This window comes from Xiphias gladius, chromosome 12 (assembly GCF_016859285.1).
Source record: "Xiphias gladius isolate SHS-SW01 ecotype Sanya breed wild chromosome 12, ASM1685928v1, whole genome shotgun sequence".
NCBI lineage: Eukaryota > Metazoa > Chordata > Actinopteri > Istiophoriformes > Xiphiidae > Xiphias > Xiphias gladius.
In genome coordinates, this window is record NC_053411.1 from 7558481 (window position 1) to 7581500 (window position 23020).

General features: G+C 41.0%; 1 protein-coding gene across 4 annotated transcripts in view; it reads right to left on the reverse strand.

The window, feature by feature from the left end:
* Positions 1–342: 342 nt before the first annotated feature.
* The window catches only part of LOC120797052 (nuclear factor 1 B-type-like), a 64785-nt gene continuing 42107 nt past the window's right edge, over positions 343–23020 (reverse strand). For 2 of the 4 annotated variants that reach the window (XM_040140303.1, XM_040140302.1), the window contains exons 4-12: positions 22273–22341; positions 18776–18896; positions 17903–18024; positions 14465–14596; positions 14080–14264; positions 11534–11672; positions 10946–11028; positions 5468–5556; positions 1498–1630 (exon numbers count right to left, since the gene is read on the reverse strand). In XM_040140303.1, the coding sequence (XP_039996237.1) occupies positions 1498–1630; positions 5468–5556; positions 10946–11028; positions 11534–11672; positions 14080–14264; positions 14465–14596; positions 17903–18024; positions 18776–18896; positions 22273–22341 (1073 nt within the window). Of the gene's footprint in view, positions 1631–5467; positions 5557–10945; positions 11029–11533; positions 11673–14079; positions 14265–14464; positions 14597–17902; positions 18025–18775; positions 18897–21248; positions 21308–22272; positions 22342–23020 lie in introns of those variants that run through there. The other 2 variants (XM_040140305.1, XM_040140304.1) reach the window with 2 other exon arrangements.

Consider the following 23020-nt stretch of genomic DNA (forward strand, 5'->3'; position numbering starts at 1 on the left):
ACGCACAATTCTAGATTTCAGGGATCTGCCACCACCTGGATTCATAATTTCAGTTTTCGACCTCTTCCACTGCAGTTAACCTTGCACAAACTGTAGCTTTACACATAAGCCTACTGTACATTTCCATGAATTAACACTATAAATTCCATATTTTTTTTCTGTAAACATAAGCTTTAGAAGCTGATGGCCAAATGCATACGATCTTGATCTTATCGTGAACATTTTATGACATGAACTGCCATTTTTACACACTATGTGCGTCTCATTTCTTTACTTATGTTCGGTTATTTTTTTTTCCCCCAAATAAATTAAAAAAAAAAAAAAAAACTCCCCATAATGATGGGAAGGGCTCAAAAGAAGTGCTGGTTTTGCTCAGCGCTGCACAGGTAGCTTAGTGCTTGCCTTCAAATGCCTTTTACGCTTGATGTTTTTCTCATGTGAGGAGACGGATATATGACTGAAATCAAATTGAAATGTTTCCTTAAACATTTTACCCATAAAACAATTTAATATTTATCCCCCTTCCTTTAGAGTCTTAGGGCTGACAGACTGATAACTTCCCTTCAAAAATTCAATTGCACTTGCCTCTATCGAGATTTTCTTATTCTCCGTCTTTTTAAATCCTTTTGTAAAGGAGTTGCAAATTCTTTAATGAGGGGTCCAATCTCAAGCCATTTAGTGTTTTTTGAAAACCGCATTAAGAGTTCTCAACTCTTACTGAAAGTGTTTAGATTAATTCTTGAAGTAAGTAGCAGTAAAGAATAAACAAAGTCAACATATTTTATGAACAAAGAGTCTTATCACAGTAAACTGAAATCAAACGGAAGAAGACACACTCTGAATTCACAATTTTTTGTTCCTATGGTGTACACAGTGAATCGTTTGACATGGGAAAGCCTCTTTTCAAGAGGTCTGAGTTGAAGAGCTTAAAGTCTCGGAGCCATCCACCAGGCAGAGGTTGTTGATACGCAGACCTCTTCACGCTTGTGTGTGTGTGTGGGTGAGTGTGTGTATATGTGTGTGTGGGTGCGTGAGTGAGTGTCTGTGTGTGAGTAAATCAAGATTTTCCATCTTCCCCCAACTATGAAAAATAGTAGGAACTGCCGCTAACAGACTAGAGTGTCATGCAATAACACATTAAGGCATCTATACATCACAGTATTTGAATGGATTGAATTGAAGTTTTGCAAACACAACAACTGACTGGTGGGTGGTGGATGTGTGGGCTGGGCTGGGCTTTTTCTTTTTTTCTTTCCTCTGAACCAACCCTCGTCTTCACTTCACGGCCAAGGTCCATCATGGGGAGGGATGGGAGTGGGGAGGGACATGGAAGGGGCGAGACTGGGATTTGGGGAGGACAGGGGGGGGAGGGCGATTATACAGCTTGTGCTGCTTTGCTGGTTTCATCCATGGCTGCGGACGCCTGTAGTGCTAGCTCTGCACCACCAACACCCCCACCCACCCATTCACCCTGGGGGTCATCCGGCCTCTGTGTGTTCAGTTCCCCGTCTCAGCTGGGACCAGGGGCTCACCAATGATGTTTATGCTGTAGTTCTGGTGGACATTTGTTGGCAGAATCGGAGTCCCGTTCGACACTTGGAATGGAACTAAGCTCGCCCAGGTACCAGGACTGTGGAGAGAAAAAAAAAAAAGACACAGAGACGGAGAGATTAGTCACATGCCATTAAGTTGTTTGTGCAGCATGCAGTCAAAATCAGATTCTTTCTTTCAATTATCCTGAACACTAATGACCAGCATCACTGCTCTGCTGACAGTCATCAGGGTTCAGGGTCTTATTTTTGATTAGTTCAGACAGAGAGGGGCAAACAAAAAGAAAAAATAGCAGCACTAGGTTGTTAATCTAAGCTGAGGTTATTCCACTTGATTCCCAGTGAAGGACATCATGTGAGAGGGCCATGACGCAGACCCTCTTCTCTGCATTGATGGCAGTATAGAAAACCATGAGGGGAAGAATGTGATTGGTGGTGATGGTGGTGGAGGAGGGTGGGTTGTGGGTAAAAAGTGGTTGTGTGTGTGTGTGTGTCTGTGTGTGTGTGTTGGGGAGGGGGAGGTCCGTACACAAAGCTGTCCCATCCCTATTCATCTCACGCTAATGGCAAAACAACACAGTGATTGTTCCTGGGGAGCAACGGTGCTAACTGAAAACGCGAGCAGGAACAAACAGCATGTTGTTCCCGTGGGGTCCTGCGCTACGTAGATGTCAGATAATTAGCCCCCCCCCCCCCTTTCTCCCCCACAGGCCCCCAGTGTGCACTCATCTAACACACTCCCACCGCTCACATCACCCCCGCTAAGTCTGAGAATACCTGTGTCGCACATTTGCTATCCGAGTTTTTACGATGTGCTCGAGTGTGGTGTTGCAGCAGCTAAAAGCTGGACCGATGAAAAGCAGCAAAGAGGGATGACTCTGAGACAAATGAAGCGAGGACAAATGTAGAGAAAAGTCGACAAGAAATGCTGAGGGAGAAAATTAATGACGAGAGGAAGAGCTGTTTTTAAGAGAAACAAAACACAAACACGGCTTAAGTCTGAGGATGCTGTTTGGTGAGGTGGAAGACAGACTCGATTCTTTGTGAAGCTTCGCATTTAGACAACAATGTCTGCGTTCATGAAAGCAACTCATCAGCCAGTCTGAATATTATACAAATCACTAGTCACTGCTCTGTTACTTAAAACAATGGAAGTGCAAATTAAATTCACCCCGTGGCCTAAAATAGCCAGACTCTTTAAGAAAGAGTGAAAGAAAGAAAGACAGAGAAGATGTGTTCAAAATAAAAACAAACATCATTCAAGTTTTAGATTTCAGTCTGCAAAGAGTTAAAAAGGCTAAGCCTCTTTTGCAGTTTTTTTCCTGTCCAATCTGTCCTCATGCTATCCTCTCTCCTGCTTTCTTCCCTCCCTCCTTCTCTCTTTCACCCTGCCAAAAATCATCGGACAGGAAACGGGGGATTAAGTTTTTCCTACCTTGCTGAACAAAGAGCGCACAGAGCGGCCAAGGGCTGCAGCTTTCTCTTTTTCCCCCCATTCGCTTTCTGTCTTTCTTCCACCCGCCCTCCTTCCATTGCTCCATGTTTGTCTTTGCTTATGAAACTCCTCTCAGGTAATGGCTTACATTAGGGGGACCACACAACTACAAGAGTGGGCTCGCGGGCCTTTGTGCGCACTAAACCGGCAGATCGGTTTTAATCTTGTTAAAATCGATGGCTGTCAGTCCGTATCTGCATCCTATAAACTAAAGCTGCGCTTGGCTGGAGTTTTATGTAAAGAATACTTCTCCGCTCAGGCTAAAGCACAAAGTGGGGAGACTGAAATCATCGCATCACTGCTAATTAAGACTTGCAGATTAATATGACTGAACTGAAAATACAAACTGTATCTGAGTGAGGGCCCAATTCAAAGACAGTTACAGATAAATATTTGGCTCCTTGTACTTTTTAAATTAGTTGTACTTGTAATTAGGCAAGCACATACAGGCCGTGCTGAAATCCAATTTTTTAATGCCATATTACAGGGATTCTGGGTATTGTTTTTCTAAATTTGTCGAACAGTTCCCCTTTGCTACAGTGTGGAGCTGCCAAATGTTAGCAAGGCTTCAAAATCCCACTATTTCTCTATGTATTTTCTCTCCATACAAGTTTTGGCTTTATGTTTTTGCACTCAAAGCAGCTGCGGACAGAACTAAAAACCTGACCTCCATCGCTGTATTTCCTTAGGTAACCTTCAAGATGGCCTCCCCTTACCCTGTCCGGCTCCCAAACCTCACTAATTCTACTCCCTGCAAGCGCAGCCCGGGCATACAGCGTGCTTCGTTTAAGGATTAGCTCCCTAAATTAGATTATCTAATGGCATCTTAATGGATTGCTGACCCATTTCCTGCACAATGGCAACATGCGAGTCTGGCAGCGTTTTAATTTGGGGCTAGTACTGAAGAGGCATAGTGGAGCGCTCCGTTTAAAGGGCAAGCGAGATAAAAGAGAAATCCGACCAATTTCATCTATAAGTCGAAGAGTTTTGTGTGTATAATGCATCAAAGAGGAAAAAATATAATAGAATTACCATCCCATCCTTGTAACAAAATTAACTAAATTCAGTTGGGGTCTATTTTATCTGTGCTCATTACTGTACACTCACATGGAGAACAGTGGAGGCGTTAGCTGCTGTGTGAATGGAATGAGAGACCTCGAGCTGCTGCAGGGGACATTTTTCTCTGCTACCTCCACTGGCCTATTAGGAGGCCTGTTGAAGGGGCTTCTGCTGTGTGCATGTTTGTAAAAAAGTCTGTAACTTCAGCGGGCCCAAAATGAGCTGCGAAAACACACACACACACACACACACACGCGCGCGCGCGCCTGCCCGCACACACACGCTCTACACTTCCAGGGAAAAGGGAAAAGGGAGACGTAACAGGAAAAGGCGAAAAGGCTTAGCTCAGCTTGCTCCATAGTGAAATGGTTTAGATTTTTCCCCCCAGAGAGGAGGAGATACAGTATGGAGGCAATAAAGGGGTCACTTTCTGTAACTTTAAGTTAAAGAGTAAAGCATGACTTCAGCATAAAATCAAATAAAGCCAAGATTGTTCAAATGTGGAAAGTAAATGGCTACAAATCTGGCCTGAACTGACTTTTATTCTTTATGGTTTGACTTCATTTGTTTAGATCAGCTTAATTGAAGTTTGTATTATGAAATACGAATATTGTGTTTTTGTTAGGTGTGAATCAGTGAGGAGAGCTATGTTTCCAAAGCTGAATCCTTTTGCAATATTTGTCATCTTGTGTTGACGAATAACAGAGCAGTGAAATACAGTCATCGCAAATTTGACTGAAATTAAGTTCTAATATTTTTAGCTTTAGTTTGGTTTTTAAAAAACTGCAATTCACACAAAAATATCTCCTGAATATAAATACAAAGACCTATTCTGGGGAAAACTTTTAGCTGAAAAAATTCTGTAACAGGATAGAGACAGATCAATCCTAAAATACAGCTCAACCAAATCTACTGCTCTCTTAAGGTGCAGTTTGTTTTTTTTAAATCTACCAAACTAAGAACTCTCGAAATTACTGGGAAAGGTGGAAAACCATTACAGAGAGGATAAGACATGAGGAACAGAAAGGGGGGGGGGGAGAATACACCAGGGTGACATAAGGAAATGTGTGTTACTTTTACCAAAGAAATGCATGACCTCATTTCAAAAGTCCAAAAGGTTAACTTGTGTGACAGACTTTCCCACTACAGTAACAACAGTCAGAGCTACTGACCAGATAATTACATTTATGTACATTATAAAATTACATTTTATGTCATTTATATGTGAATTTATGAAATGTGAGAAGTAGACAATCAAGAAAATCACACATTATATGGCATCATCAATATTTAGAGGGTGTGCGTGTGTGTATGTGTGGTGTAAGAGAGGCAGAGAGACGGCATGAAAGAATGAAAAGGTTACCTTTGCCAAGTAATCCCCAAAGTGTCGTCAGTGGCACTGGGGCCATAATGCCTGCCGTTTTGAGTCACGCTCCAGTCACACTTCCTCAGCTGTCAATTGAAACCTAGCAGTCAGATCACTGGGCCAAGACAACTTCCACTTCAGATTACACTACAACTCAACACTGTATACACAAATGCATGCAGAAGAGCCTAGAGCAAGAGCAGCACAAATAAAAATGACTCCAAAATGAGTCCTAGCTGTTACTGGCAATATGGAAATAGTGAATGGAATCAGTACATTCATTACTTGTTGGGTAAAATAACAGTTAAATCAAAGCTATGGCTAAAACAGACATAAAGAAAAAGCATGCAATCACAGTTAGTGGTAACAGCTAACCTGGAAGTAAAAAAAAATGGAGTTAGTTAGTTACAAAATGTGAGTGGCATCATATTGGTAGTTCATCTGTGAGTGGTTACTGCTTCTGTAGCTGGTTAGCCAATGAAGCCATGCAATCCACTGGATGCATGCACCCTGTCGATAATCATTGCTTCAATGTAAGTGCACGTTCAGATTCAGGATGGAGTACGCATGCCCTCAAGCATGCAGACTTTTTTTTCATTAGCTAACTGTTTTTATTGATTAGGGGTCAAAATTACAATGCAGTTAAACAGCACGCACACGCACACACACACACACACACACAAACACACACGCACACACGCACACACACAAACGCACAAACACACACACACACACACACACACATGCACACAAACCCTTTTCCCCGGTCTTAAGACATGCCAACCTTACATACAGATTACAAATTACTGCAACATAACAGCCACACACAAACGGTGTCTCCTTTGCATGCATTATGCGAGCGCACGTGTCGGCAATCCAGCTGAGAGCTATCTCTGCCAATACCAACCTAACCTTGCCCTGTGGTCAACACATTCATTTAGTAATGCATCAGGATAAAACTGCACTGTTAGCACTCTGCGTGCGGTGGCAGACGTTTTGCAGAGGCTCTTAAGAGGGATTTAATCAGATATACGCATACGCTGAATATTCAAAACCGTTTGCAGCAGTCAAGAAATGTGTTCTTTTTCCTCCGAGCGCCTGGATGAACACATCAAAAGATGATGATGGCTTCCTACTAAAGCCACATTTAAATTAAGTGATACATTTTTGTTATACTCCTTGATTTTTTCTGGAACAAATGTGAAGTAGTGGCAAGAAACAGAGAATTTTAGCTCAAAAGCTTTACAATGATGTAATAACCTTCTATTATGTTACAACTTGATACATTAGTTTTATTTGATCAATTGCTCTGTATAGCTGCTGAACAAAACTGAATAAGAAGCAATGCATCTTGTTCCATCCAGTGTGTTTTCTCTGTATTAATCAAAGGTTGGGAGACTAAATCCCCCATGCCGCTCCCGCACTCTCCAGCCTGACAAAAGATTGGAGAGAATGTGCGGGCTGGGCCAGACGCTCGGTGCCACCGCTTCTCAAGGGGCTCGCCATCTGTCCGCTGGCACCGGCACATCAGAGTGGCACAGGCAGCGGGGAAAAGGGGGACGGAGCCGGGGAACGTTAGCAAACAGATGCGGGCAGATTGTGGATTAGGATCCTTCCTTAGATAATACCAAATGACATCTGATCATGGATCTTTCCCTGCGGAATGCTAGATGGTGGCATTCCCTCGAGGGGTTAACCAAGGAGAGAGATGAATGGAGGGTTTTCACACATTCACTGCCTGGGAATCGTAGAGCAGGTGTGGGAGCGTGTGGTGGTGTTGTTTTGTGTTTTTCATTTCTGAAGCCTACTGTGTCTGTGTGTGTGTGTGTGTGTGTGTGTGTGTGTGTGTGTGTACTTGTGCTTATATCTTTGTGAGGACCTGTTTGAGTTTTAGATATTTCGGGAAAGTGAGGACATTTTGGCTGCTCCTCACAACTTTAAAAGGCTGTTTGAGGGTTAAGACTTTTAGGTTTCAGGTTAGAATTAGGGTTTAGATTTTATGGTTAGGGTAAGGATTGGGGTTAGGGATTTAGTTGTGATGGTTAAGGTTAGGGTAAGGGGCTAGGGAATGCTTTATGTCAATGAGTGTCCTCACAAAGATGAAAGTACAGACGTGTGTGTGTGTGTCTTTCCAGGGACCTCTATTTTAGTGGTGCCACATCTTTAAAAAGGCTCTGCTCTGAAAAGCAGGATCTTTTAAGCTTTACTACCATGTTATCAAGTGACTATCAAGTTATTTTATAAGAATGAAAAATATACTTATCATGCATAGTTTGGAACACTGTGGTAGCATTTTGAACCAGGGGATCTATGAATATGCTGTATTATTAAAACAATTATTCCAGTATTTGAATTTTCCAAAAATGAAATATCTTTCTGAATCTTCTGTCTTTCCTCTGTTTAAAAGAAATCAAAGGTAGCTCTGACAGCAGCAGAGGCAGATGCAGAGCAAGTCATGGCCTTTATCCGTCACACAGACAGACAGACAAAGAACAGTGCACCTCCATGGTCCAGCCCCAATGCTGACTGTATTTAGAAAACCTCGGCATTAGAGAATTTCACACAACTCTCTAGGCATGTGTGTGTGATGTGTTTCCCTTTCCTACCCAGCCAGGTGACAAACGGCTACAATTAAACAAGTAAAAGTGTCAGCAAAGCTTCATGGATCCCACATGATAAACATCCCATCGCCAGTTGAGGACAATGACAGGGTATTCAGTGAAAGCGCTTAGTCCTGAGGGGCTTGGCTCAGTGTCGGTCCCACTCCACAAGGCCAGATCCCAGGCCGTTTAATCATATCACAGAAAACAAAAACAACTGTGACAAGCAGAAGTATGATGAATCAATGTGGAGACTGTTTAGAGTTCCTTAAGCCGGCAAGAACATTTGTTCATCTAGATATAGCATGTAATACCTTTTAGAGGGGTGTCACTGTTGTGCTTACAAATCTTTAATTTTAATTTCACATTTTTCAACCTTGTCTTTTTGATAAAACTCTTTCCAAACCAAGTAAGTCCAAAGATATCTGAGTGGATGCGTTGGTCTTTGCTAGTTTTAGGAACATTATAAATATATGCATATACACATGTACACACACACACACACACACACACACACACACACACACACACACACACACACACACACATATATATATATATATATATATATATATACATATATATATATATATATATATATATATATATACATATATATATATACATACATATATATATATATATATATATATATATACATATATATATATACATATATATATATATATATATATATATATATACATATATATATATATATATATATATATATATATATATATATATATATATATATATATATATATATATACATATATATATATATATATATATACATATATATATATACATATACATATATACATATATATATACATATATATATACACACATATATATACACACACATATACAGACACACACACACACACACACACACACACACACACACACACACACACATATATAGATACACATATACACACATATATATAAATACACATTCACACACACACACACACACACACACACACACACACATATATACACATACACACACACACACACACACATATATACACGTACATATATATATATATACATACACACATATCATACACATACACACATATACATATATACATATACACACACACACACACACACACATATACATATACATACATATATATGTATATATGTGTGTATATATATATATTTATATATATATATGTATATATGTGTATAAATGGTATATATGTGTATATATATATATATGTATAGAAGGATATTTATAAATCTGGCTGATTTACACTTTAAAATATGGAATAAAAAGTCCTTATTGCCTCTGAAGGCCAAGCTGCGGACAAAATTCAGCGGTCATGCAGCTACGCTCAGACTGCTGCTGTCTTGTGTAGTCACTTTGTGCCCCACTGAAAGAAGTAGCAGGGCTACTAGAGAATGTGGAAAACAAACTGTGTGACATCATGTGAATCCTCCCTCTCCTCCTCCTTCTCCTCTTGAGGGGCGAAAAAGCATCCCACAACTGCTGACAAACATTTCCTTTTTTTTTTTTTTCTGCCTGGTCTGATTTTAAGAAAATGGAGAAAATGAAAGGCAGACAGAGAAAAAGAAAGTCAGAAAGAGGCGCGAGGAAACAGAGGCCAGCTTTGTCATTTTTACGAAACAGAAAAAAAAGCGAGATGAGGAGAAACCCAGCAATCATTATGTAGCCGCGTGCAGATGCATTCAATTATCTGTGGTTGGAAAAGCCTTGGCCTCAGACCAGTGCTTTCAATAAGATAGGGTGGGGGAGAGCAATCCCTCCCGTCCGACAACACCGCAACACTCCTAACCTGGCAGACACATACAAACACACCCATACACACACATACAGACACACACAGGGTCACCACATCTGTCCTAGGACTGCTGCCGGAGCAACCGCGTGACGCCAAAGCTAAATATTCAGCTTGTGTTATATGAGGGAGTGTACTGATTACACGGCGTGTGTGTGTGTGTGTGTGTGTGAGCGTTTCTAAAGTAATGTGCGAAGGAAATACAGTTGAGCACATTACACTCTCAAAGACACCCACATGTCCCATGCATCTTCTGAGTTGTGGCCACACAATGACAGTGAATTTCCTGACACGTTCATTTTTTCTTTAAAGTGACCTCAGGAAATACATGCCTTTTCCTACTCTAGACTGTGTCATTTAAACTCAAACACACTCACTCATAATGATATCCTACATTTTTATGAAGACTAAAAATTCAAGAGAAAATGTAGTAGCACGGTTGTTTTGAGATACATCCTTTTTATCTTACTTTTATCTTTATTTTATGCATGTGTGACTTGTGGTTTATTCTCCTTACAAAGCATATTTTTCAGAACATTTTTTCTATTTAAAATGGATATAATCTAGTCAAATTCAGTTAATGGACACACTGAAAATATTAAATTGTAGGTCATTTAAGGACCTTTAAACATAAAGGCTTCTTTTCAAAACTGATTCAGAAGTGTTAGTAACACTAAAAGTTTTGCTAAAATTAACAGCAGCTAAAAGAGAACAGCATGGTAGAATTTAAAGCAAGTAAGATTTGATTATCAGTATGACTTGCTATATTTAGCCATGTTAAGCCTCAGTCCTTTTGAGGTCTGAAAAAAAAAAAACTTGATTTGTTGCTATTTATGTTTTACCAACAGTGAGTGCTATGCTTGACCTCAGCCTACCAGTACTCAAATCTGATCTAGAAGCTCTCAGATCTAACGGGACAGTTCAAATTCGGAGTGTGACTAGCTTTTGCAGGGGGCAGGGACTGTACATCTGATGTGTGGGGAGATGGGTTGACAGAAAAGGAAAGGACAAGAGGAGCAAGTGAACTGAGTGCTGGGGGGGGGGGGGGGTCTCACCTGTTGCTGGTGGAGGAAGGTGGGATCTCTAGGGCTCAGGCCTACAAAACGATTAGCCGTCGGGGTGCCAGGGGCTGAGTAGCCTGGGTAACACACCATCACAAAAACAGAAAATCATGCTTGCGTTGTAATTAGCATTTCAGGAATTTACATATAGCTGATGCCCTATCCACAGTGAGTTACATTGAGTGGACTATAAATATAAAGTAATTTATCAGCAGTACAAACAACCTCTAGTAAAAAGTACATATGGAGTCCTACACGGTTCTATTTTGGGTCCACTACCATTTTTCAGTCATTTCGACATTTTGTCAACAATCATGGCCTAATTTTCCACGGATACCATTTTGCTATATGTGTCATGTTTTTCATTGATGTTTTTTAGACTGCAGATATTAGGGAACAAGGCACAAAATGTTGGACACACAAAAATTCACAGAGCAAACAAATCATGTAAAAAAAAAAATACTTGGTTCCCGACTTAAACTTTTATAAGATGTAGAACTGCAGCGTGCTTGTTGTTTTGTGGATTGGGAGTGGTGGATGACTGGTAATGGGTGTCAGGGGTCGTGAGGTACTGGGACTCACCTTCTGTGGATGTGGTGATGGGCTTGGTGTCTGGCATGGAGAGCGAGACAGGTCGCACAGCGCTGTGGTGTGGGGAGGGAGCCAGGACTGGGGTGAAGTGGCCCGGAACCTTTCCTACTACCTGACCACTGCTGTTAGGCTGCAGGTGGGGTACAGACAAGCAGAAAACACAAAGTATTTTATTTCAGAGAATCATTTATTTTGTCCAGATTTAAGGGATGTTCATGACAAATGTGTGGAATAGTTTACTCCATTTCTGGAGTTGATCAGCTTTTGTTTGGTAAGATGAGAACAATGTCTTGGCTATGTTTTAAATCAACTGCAATGCGGTGTGCTAGAAATGAAAACAAAATCCAAACTATGTGCAGGGAAGAGCCCTGAAATGTAATTTTTAATTGACAGTTTTTTAATAACTGATAAATATTGATATCTGCCAGTAACTTATTCTTGGAAAAAATAACATAAGAACACAGAAAAGCTCAATTAAGACAAGATGCACAAAAAAATCACGTTTTCCTAAATATGCACATACGAGAGCTTTTGTATCCCATCAAACCTCAAGCCTTACAAGAAAACAGGCAAACTGTGTCCATTGACATATGTTTACAAGCTCTTGCTCGCTTGTAAATGTGCAGTTGGGCAGATCTCAATAAACCAATACAAGCATGTAACAAACTACACTTTTCTAAAATGGTTAGCACTAAACAAACTGAATGTCCAATCACACCCTTACATCCTCCCATCCACCCCCCTTAACTGCTCTGTTTGCCCTCCAAAGCCCACTCACTCTTACACTTAATGCTCCGCCCTAAGAAAAGAATTTAGTACTTGCAGTGGCTGTGTTGTCACAGCTATTACTAAAACTCTGGGGGGCACAAGCAACAATAGATCCTCAGCCACTGACAATGGATTTCCTACATGATTTTAAACAATGATTTTAATGGCACTCATAAATGATATTTAGGAGGACCAGGGTGTGAAAAGACAGAGAGAGCTGCAGAGCAAACTGTTACAATGGTGTGAATGTGTGAGTATAGAAAGCAAGGCAGAGAGACTATATATATGGAGAAAGAAATAAAGGAAGCTAGTGGGAGATACTCTTTCAGACGGCTGGAGACTGTCTGGGGCGTTCATTTCAGGGCCGCCCCAAGTTCAAAACTCAAACAGGCCTTTTTGGAAAAGAATTGTGTCCACAGGGTTCCCTCCGATGTGAATAGAATGTTTAATTAGAGTGTAATATAATCTGCGTTAAAGCAAGCATAAAAACATTCTGGCACTCGTCCATGGGATTATAAGCGCTGTGTTATTTGCCGAGCCCCCCCCCCCCCCACAGCTGGTCTTCTAGTGCTCTCTCTTCCCTACCGGACCCCACCTCGCTAGCCCCCCCCCCCCCCCCCTTTTCTCCAGCACCCCAGCAGAGGGCCAGTTAATTCTGCACAAGAGCCGGGCCCGGGCAACGGCAAATATTTACAACCTTTATCATTCCCCGCGGTTTTTCTCTAGAGTAACAGTCTCTCCTCCCCCCCTCTAACCCGCTCCCTGCTCTGGAGATGGAGCCGTCTACGAGGCCTTTGTTTACAGTGAGAACAGCGGGGATATAAAACTCACATAAATATCACACGGCTCTCTCATCTATAGACGCCTGTTCTCTCTCTCCAGCACACTGGCCGCAGTGTGTACCCAGAATGTAAAAAAGCCCTGAGCTATTTGATTTACAACAATGTCTTGATACAGTTTTTGTATGTCACGTGTGACTGCAATTGCAATAGTTTGGTTGACTTTTTTATGGAGTCATCTGGTTGTTGTTTTTTTAGCACGTCTGCAAATACAAGGCTGGGAATTCACTATAACCTTTGCCGCGAGCATTATATCAAACAGAAAGTATACGTTTCTTTGTCACAAGAAGTGGCCTGCAAAGTTCTGTCTGGGGTAACCTGCAAAATAGAAACTGGTTTAATTTTACTATGATCTAGTCACTGTAAATTATTCTAATTATTAACTCTTTATAATGAGTATTGTAATTATAGGTTTGTCTTGGACAAATATTTTATCCCCAAATGAAGGGCACGCAGCCCAGTGCTAAAACAAGGCATATGAGTCCATTTAAGGGTTCCAAAATTGTGGTCACCTTAAGGGCCAAAAGTATCTAATTTGCGTTTTGATTTTTTGGATTTGAGATTGGCAATGAGAAAATGCAGTTTCATAAAGATATCCTTGAAAAATTCAGATGTTAGTGTCACCTACGCCATAAATAAAGAGAATAACCAGGAGCAGGTTTCAGATAAAAGAAAAAACAAGCAAAACAGGATGATGTTTCTCTACTTGCAAATGCACTAATGAGTGAGTAATGAAATTATGACAATTGCATGCCAAATTTTATCTTATCTTTAATCTATTGAGGTCAGAGAGAAGTAAAGCCGAACAAGAAGACGAAAAACTACCCAAGGCCATGAAAGTTGTGCCAAACCAGCCTCCGATTTCTGGCCTACAAACTACCTTATTCAAAGACAAGAAATAAAAAAATAAAAATAAAAAAAAAGACCGACCTGGCTGCTCTGTGGGCTGGACGGGTCGTATGACGGCACGTAGCTCTTGAGGGGATCAGCAGGGTTGAGGTGGGGCGGGTAGCGGATGGTGGTGTGTGAGAAGTAAGGCGATGGCGCTGGGGGCAAGATAGCCGAGGCTGAGAACTGCAGGGGCGAGTGTGGAGGGGGGCTCCTTGTCGATATAACTGCAACAGAGACAGACAGAGGAGTTGAGAGGGAGATAATGATTGAGTGTTTGTGAGAAGGAGTTAAGATAAAGCGATCATCATTGATCTATGGGGCTAAATTAAGTATCGACATAGATTTTTCAACTGTGTTTCTGAGGAAAAAGTCAATTAGACCTTCAGATCTAGCAAGATGGTGGTTAAAGTCACCAGTAACTCACCACTGTGTCCTACACCTGTTAGGCCGGGGTGATGAGGCTGAGGGAAAGTGCTGAGTCGTGGTGAGGAGTCCTGTGGAGAAGTGGGGCTGAACAGCGGCTTCTCTGGCTTCTTCATGGTAGGAGAGGACATGTCTAGAAGAAAAAAAACACACAAATATATAGATGGAAACACACAGTCAGAAAATGTACATGCCATATTAAATATTCATCATTCTTAATATGTAAGACTTTGATTATTGCTTTGGGTATATTTGCACAGGACTACATGGGAGAAAAAAATGGAGTGAGGAATTTGTCTGTATTGCATCAATTCTTACAGGAAAGTGAAATCAAATGATTTAATAATGCACAAAAACAAACATTCCCACGTTTTCTTTTAATGGCTTATTGCTGTAAATGAATCACAACATTTCCCTGTAGCTTCTGCTGACGCTTCCATTTCTCATGAATGAAAGGAATTAAGTGCCAAAAATGAATTATGGTTGAAATTAAGCAGAATTTGATCTGCACGGGATTAGTATTATCCAGGGACCTATTTCTTCTACAAATGCAGAAGATAATGAAAAATGAATTTTGCAAATTACAGATGCTGCAAAGGTTTAAAGTCACATATAATCTCTGGAATCATTGAAAGATCACTGGACATACGCAAGAAATGTAAATCCTGTGAATTGGTTTGTGTCATGTCTGAGCAGACAATTAAATTCAGCAAACTGACACACATTTGTAAAGGACTATACGGCATACAGGTAGTCACTCAAAGAGGATTTGAGACTTTCAACACCCCCACGTAATCTTATATAGAATTACCCTGCAACATCTGCTCGCCTCAGCCTTACACGCTATCTGACAAGCTACTGTAATTCCCCATGCATAATCTTGAAGGATCAGCAAAAGATATGAAATTTGTTTAGGAAATTTGTGCAGTTCTATAAACTAAAAGTATGTGCACAAAGTCTTACAAGTTGCTCATTATTGCTGCTCTACACTTTCATGAGCAGTGCTCTTCTGTCATGGCTGTGCGGTTTTCAATTTTCCATGGTAAGACACAGTGTCTGAAGGGAACGTGATAACAAATAGATGCGAGGGGCAATGGCCTGTGTCTGCTCCTGCTTCTTCTATGAACATTCATCAAGTGCTTTTCTGGTCTGTCACAGATTCTTGGGGTGTATAACTTTCAAATCATCCATCTCTTTCCTCCAAAAAAAACCCAACATAATTCCTGTTGTCGAGGCATTTCTTTAGTATGACCGTCCCTCCCTGTGTTTTCCCACTACAGGGAAGGATCCACCCGAGAGACGGGAAGAATCATTCATTTCCAGAAGAGAGAGCGACAAAGGTGGCTGGAATTCAGGGGGATTTCCCAGTCTGAGGTTGCAAGAGGATACAGGCTTAAGTGCTTTCATTTTTTTCTTCAGAGGGAGAAATACCTTTGAAAAGATTGATATCACTGCTTAATGTTTCCATGTAAAAATAGGAAATATTTTCTGCGGTGGAGAGGCTTTTCCTCTCTTCTGCTAATTAAATCCATTGGAGAATCTACTGGACTGCCTCGGGAAATGAAACTGGACAATTAATTACCAGAAATTAAGCACTTTAAACTTTAAGAAGGTCAAAAGTATTCTTGCATTGAAATCAGATTAGTTGTCTTTTGGTATCTGATTTATTTTGTATTGAATGGGTAAAAAAATCCCCCCCCCCCCAAAAAAAAACAAACCAAAAAAACCCCAGTTCTTAAAGTCTCCATTACTTTCCCAGAGAAAAATACAAGAGAGAAACTATGTCTTCCACTACATGGTGAGGTTTTGTCGAATGACAACCATGTGCGAGAAATGACCGCTTGGCACTTGGGAGGCCTCATATGGGTTTAATATCACCCCACTTCTCATTTATTCTCTCCTGACAGAATAATGGCTGTTTTTGGAGAGTTTCCTACCCACCGCTTTCCCTTTCTCCTCGCCCCAAGTATATAAGTTTACGCAGAGCTAGACTCAGGCCTTGTGCAATGGGACACACTGAAATTTTATGTACCCACATTGGGTTGTGGTTAAATCCCACTAGTGATGTATCTCTTGTGTATCATCTGGTCTTTTCCTGTCTCAGCCGTTCTACTTATTTGATTAAAATAAAAAAAAAGACTGGAGTGAAATGCAACAAAAGAGGTGTACAAAGTTCAAACAAAAGCTAAAACCACATTATGCCCTACTGAGGAAAAGTTGTGACATTTCCAATCGTTTTGCCTGTCACAGTCAGACAAAACGCATATCACTACTGTCGATTAAATCCAGAGACAGTATAAGTGGCAGAGTGTGGAGAGAAGTCAGCAGAGAGTGAGAATGATACGGAAACATGGGACAGTGAGGCCTTAATTAAAAGGGCGATGGGGTCTGCTCTGCACCAGGAGACAATGTAATGAGACTTGCAAGCTGTCCCATGAGGATCTCGCTTTCTCGCATGCAGGAAAAAGCAAGCGAGGCGGCACGCTTGTTTCTCTGATACATGCATCTCTACCTTTTCTTTTTTTCCAGATCCTATAGTCCCTATGTATGAGCCTGCTAGCTGAGCTTTATTTTTGAATGCCTTTCCAACCAGTCCTGCACAAAACAATTGGCACATGATCATTGAAACTCTATCGATGGGGAATTTCTCTAAAGTTCAGCAAAGATGTATAGCCCCATTTCTTGATGAGAGATCGTCTGATACATTTGCCCTGCAGGTCTAATAGTTCTAAAACTGGAATTTCTCTGTGACAGGCCCTCACAAGGTGTTTCAGGTGTCTTTGTATGAAGAAATACACCTGACATTTGAAAAACTCATAACTTGCACTTGTATGAAAGTAAAACTAATAATATGAAAAGTGATGAAAATAATCAGTGTCCTTATTTTTGGGATACTAAGTTGTGACTTTAAGCTGGAACAGTTTGTCCTTGTAACAGACACTCTGCATTGTGGAATCCAGTGTTTCCTTTGTGTAAGCGACAGGTGTGAGAGAATACAGCTTTACATTCAGACAGCAGTTCAAATGGGTTTAAACATTTATATGACTGGAGATGCCTGGGGGCTATCTCTGTCATGGTATGTATTTTAAGAGAGTTCGACAGGTTCATGTACAGATAAAACCAGATGCAGTTCATCCGCCATGAAATGGATGGTGGCATTGACATACAGTAGCTTATGACTAGGCTGAGAGTTTAAGAGAGTGCAGCTGCTGGTAAAAAAACAATACGAGGCCTTTGCTTTTATCAAACCCATTTGCATGCGACGAGGATGGAAGATCTCCTATCCTTCCCTAAATTCTGTCAACAAGCTCTCAAAGTTCCAACCTGGAGATTTGCGTAACTATGAATGCAATGCAAAGTGTTACTGTCAAAGTGCATCCATGCCTGAAAAACTTCCCATAGGTAAATAAAGGTGGGCAAATAAAATCAGGATAATCACCTCCTTCTCTATCGTGCCAGTTTGCCCGACTGCTGGCTGGTGAGCTGGGTGACGAGTAGAAGTCAGGTCCTGTTGGGCTAGTGTCCATGTTCTCCTCCATATTGACAGTTTTGGGCCTTTTGCTGCAGACATGAAAAAGTTTACGGCTTAACATAGGCAGTCATCTTCTATATCAGGATTTTTAACATTGCAAGATGGAGTGGATGTTTGTCCCAGATTAACTTTAATTGTGTGTAGGCTTAGCTAAAGGAATAGTTTGACATTTTGGGAAATACAGTGTTCGCTTATTCACTTTGTTGCCAAGAGATGGATGAGAAAATTGATACGACTCTCATGTCTTTACGCTAAATATGAAGCTAGACCCAGAAATTTCTTAGCTTAACTTAGCATAAAGGCTAGAAGCAGGGGGAAACAGCATGTCTTCGTTTATGCAACTGTAAAAAAATCTTTATTTTTCCACTCGGTTTTGGTTGGATGTTCAGTGTTAATTAGTGTGCTTTAGAGTTGTTGCTAAGCGGAAAGGTTTTTTACCTTTGGACAGAGCCAGGCTACCTGTAACCCTGTTTCCGGTCTTTATGCTAAGCTAACCTAATCTCCTCCTGGCACTAGCTAAATTTTAAGGGACAAGCATTCAATCAATATTCTCATCTAACTCACTTAATTTAACTTCCCATGTAATGGTTAATTTCAGGTCCATATATGTATAAAGTGTATCATGGATATACACTGCTCTTGACTGAACCTCACTGAGATATTTCTGCGTTAATAATATCATAAAAGAAAACAATGTCAGTGCTGTGATGTTATAATAGAAGGACCTTTTCCCCAAACTCTGTCCAAAGAGCTTATTTTGTTGCTGTAACTTCCACTGACCTGCCGGGAGGGGAGGACAGGGAGCGATGCAGCCCCATGCTGGAGTTCAGGTCGTGGTAGTAGGGTTGGCTGGGCATATCAGACATGGAGAAGTTTACTGCTGCACCGTGGGTGATGGGCACTGTAGAGGACACAGAGAAAAACAACGAGAGACAGTTATGCTGCAGTCACTGCAAAGGAGTTCATTGTCACCAGTGTTGTCAGATTGAGTACTGTCTTTCCCTAACCTTGCATCTAGAGACGCACAATTAATTGCATAATAGCTTGACTGACTATTATTGATGCTTTATGTTTAGAGGCACTGTGTATCAAATTAAGTGCTCCCTATTCACAGGTTAATGGTTTGACCATCACAGGCATTTCTGCTGAGCACTCTGATTAACAAGCCACTTCTTTTCACATGGCCGTGACTGCAGGGATTGATATTTTCACTAGTATGAATAAATCTCTATTTTTTTTCTATGTATATCACTAATATCTTAATTATTAATAAGTGCTATTTCATTTATATGTGCCAATAAGAAGGCAAACTGTAAATATACAGCAGTTAGACAATAGTGTATTTAATTGCTAAATGTGTTATCCAGTACCAAAAGCAGGCTATTTGTGGCTATATAGAATAATGTGCGATGCATTAAAAGTTAGATCAGCTGAGCATCTCAAGGAAATCTCAGTAAACTTTAAACTGAATTCACAATCATCAACATTTTCTTCACTTTTTTGTGGTACAGTACAGTACAATACTCAGCAGTTTCCTCACATAGTGATTTACAGTGGAAAAGGTGTTGTTTTTCTCACTGCGGTCAAGGTGAGGGATATTGTTTCAAGGGAGGCCGGGCCAATGTTTAGAGAACAAAAGGAGTTCACCGCCCATCCTCACTCTCTCCCTCTCTCTCCCCTCTTCCTCTCTATGTCTCTTTCTCTTCAGTGTGTGGCCCGCGAGGCAGCCTGCAGCTCGAGCGGTTGGTTGGTTTGGAGTCGATGAGAGGATGGAGTGTGTGGCGCCGTCTGTTGTGGTCTGAGGTTCACCACTGGCACGATCCCTCCGCCAGCCTCCACCCTGGCAGCCCACTGTAGCCCTGGCAAAAGCCCCTACCCGCTGCTACCCATACCGAGCTGTCTGTGGAGGAATGCATCCGGCCCGAGGACGCTGAATACAAGACCATTGTTTTGCTTTTTCATTCATGGCTGAGGATACCCCCAACCATCTCCCTCTCCGCTGTTTTCTCTCTCTCTCTCTCTTTCTCTCTTCTTGGCTCAGCACAATATTTGCAAGGCCACTTGGCCACCCTGCCAATCATCTCATTTAATAATCTGGGCTTTGACTTTTAAGCTATAAAACATAGTGAATGAAACAATGATGCTGCAAAAAATATAACCTGCACAGTGCTTCTTCCAGCAGATTCGCTCATCTTAGTGTATAAGCAGATAAAAGAGAATGTGGTCTACACAAATTTAGATCCGCCGTTTCATTTGCCCATGCATGCCCAATATTTCTACGAGCTCCTGTTGTATTAATGAGTGTCCTCGTCGAAACGCTGCATTGCAAGTCAGCCTTGAACTCCGCAGCTCCCTTTGATGGACTTCAAAGAATGTCTCAAGAGCCTGGAGAGTTGGGAGAGGATCGCGATGACGGATGAGCGGCTGCTTAGATATCTTCCCAGGGAGTGACCGGCTGAGTGAGTGACAATTCCTGTGCGTCCATCGACCTTTTTAAAATTCCAGCTTGGCTTGTGTCGGCTTTAGTGAAACCGGGCTCAGTCACATGAGAGCAAACATGCCAGCGCAGCGGCCATCTGGTCAGGGGGCAAATTAAACACTAAACAAAAACACAGCCTTTCAAAGGATATTCAGTCTCTGAGCAGTGAAACGAGTAGGTTCTGCCTTTCAGAGCACGACGTGCGAGGCGGTTAAGACAACCTGGTGCATGCTCCTACATTAGAAACACTTTGATACAGTCGGTAAACAGAAACCAAGGTCAGCAATAAATAATATTTGTAGTTCCCAATCCATTATACATGTTAATGGCTGCTTATTAGGATCCCTGAGATTTTTTTTGACAGTTAGAGGATTTCAACTGTAAAAACGTGTACAAGCATCAAGCTTAAATTTTTAGTACTTATTTTAGGGTAATGTGAATTACTTATTCACATTATTCTTCTGCCCAAGATGATGTCTTTAATTGCATGTTTTGTCCGATCAAATGTCATAAACCCAAAGGTCTTCAATTTACTGTCATATATGACAAAGAGGGCAGCAAATCCTCACATTTGAGTGGGTGAAACTAGGTTAATTAGCAGAATAGTTGCCGATGAATTTTTATATTATTCGACTTATCAGATATCTGACTAATTGTTGCAGCCCTAAACTGCACTTCAGTTTTCGTGACTGCAGCACAAGTATACTGAGATTTGGCTTCGTGGAAAAGCAACAAGTTACAGAATTTTTATGTGACATCTGGAAGTAAATCTACCTTTATTTTTATCAGTTGTTTCTGTTTATATTAAAACACCTACATGCAGAGGTCTGCATTTGAGCAAAACATGAGGACAGATTTAAGTTCTCTGCACAACCATACAGGTGTTTTCAGTTATATCACCTGATTAGACCTCTTCTCATGGCCCTGTGGGCCCGTTTACTACAGACTGTCATTGATTGACATCTCCCTGGCTCTCACATTAACTTGGTTATTCCAGAGTTGTAATAAGGGAGCAGACAAACCACTTAAAGAATCCTGAAAAGAAAAGTCTGTAATGCCAAAGATGGCAGTTTTATGACACATATCCCTCCCCTCCCCCTCAAAAAGCTAATTGTCTGCTTTTGAGGTTGAGGTTCACGACAGTTTCAACTGATGTTGTGGCAGGAAGGAGCAGGTGCAGACGGACATTACTCAATCATCAGACTTAAACTTTCGCATTTGTTCAAGTGATCTGGTGGGATGAGCGTATGCCGCCACCTCACAGCACTCTGGATGGAGCTGTAGAAGAAGTTGGTGTCAGGAAACCCTGCGCATGCGTACTAGAAGTATAACCTGTGGAGAAAAAGCGTTTTAAACCTTATTTTGGTGCAAAGTCACCAAATTTTTTAAGCCGTTTTTATCAGATTTGACTGATGATTCCATACATGCAATTTTTATGTCCTAGTGACCACCGAAAGTGCAGTTATGGCTCCCTCCCCATTCATTTAGATAGGGGTCTGATCGTGTTAGCCCAAAATAACTGGGGGTGGGGGGTGCGCCAAGATGGCTGCTTAGTGGCGAGACTTGCCTGTAAGGACTTTGGTTGCACCTGTTAGATTAGGAAAATTTACACCTTCAACAGTCTTCTAAGTACATGGACTTTGGAGTCCTCATGTGATTGCCAGCATAGCTCCGCCTATGTTCAACCAGAGCTCTGGGCTAATCAGTCATAACTGAAAGAATAACTGAAGACGCCTGTGTGGGTGTGCAGGGTATTTACAAGTGCAAATAAATAAGAATATGACAGCTATGTACTTACTTCTGGACACTCGCACCAGTTCTGCAACACTGAAGACTCCTGATTTGATGAAGCTGTCCTCCAAGTAGACTGTAGACACAGGGACATACAGAAAATTATTAATAAAAATGCATTTATCATGAGCTTGATCATTAGTTCAATGAATGTGAAATGCTAGTAATTTACTAGATGCAAAATTAAAGTGTGTGGAATAAAATTAGAGTTAAGGATTTGCCTCTCTATTATGTATTTCTTTGGGTGTTAAATGAACAATAACATTGGATGAATTGCCTACCAAATAATCTCTAAACTACTGATTCGACATGGATGGATCTTTTTTGTTCATTTTGCATTACTAAATGTGTTTGTGAATGCTAAGAGAAAAGTCAATAAAGCATTAATCTTCTGTAGTAAAAAGTTGAAACTTTTCTTTCGGTATGAAACCCATAAACAAAATCTTGATGACTTGTTTTCATCTGCTCCTTCAATCTGTCTTTCATTTTACTGTATTCAATTTTTATTTTTAACTTTCATTTTTCTGTGGCTTGTTGACTTGGAAATTAGTGCAGCAGGGAAAACACTTCAGTCACGGCCTTGGTCTTTCAGTGCCACCAAACCATTCTCTGCAGTACAGTAAGAGAGTGACACGACGTGTGTGAGGAGGACGGAGTGACATGCAGACTGTGAGTCAGACTCAAAGACCTGCAACTGTGGGTACAACAAATGAGCCCGTGCTGAACCGCAGGTGCTTCATAGTTGATCAAATACG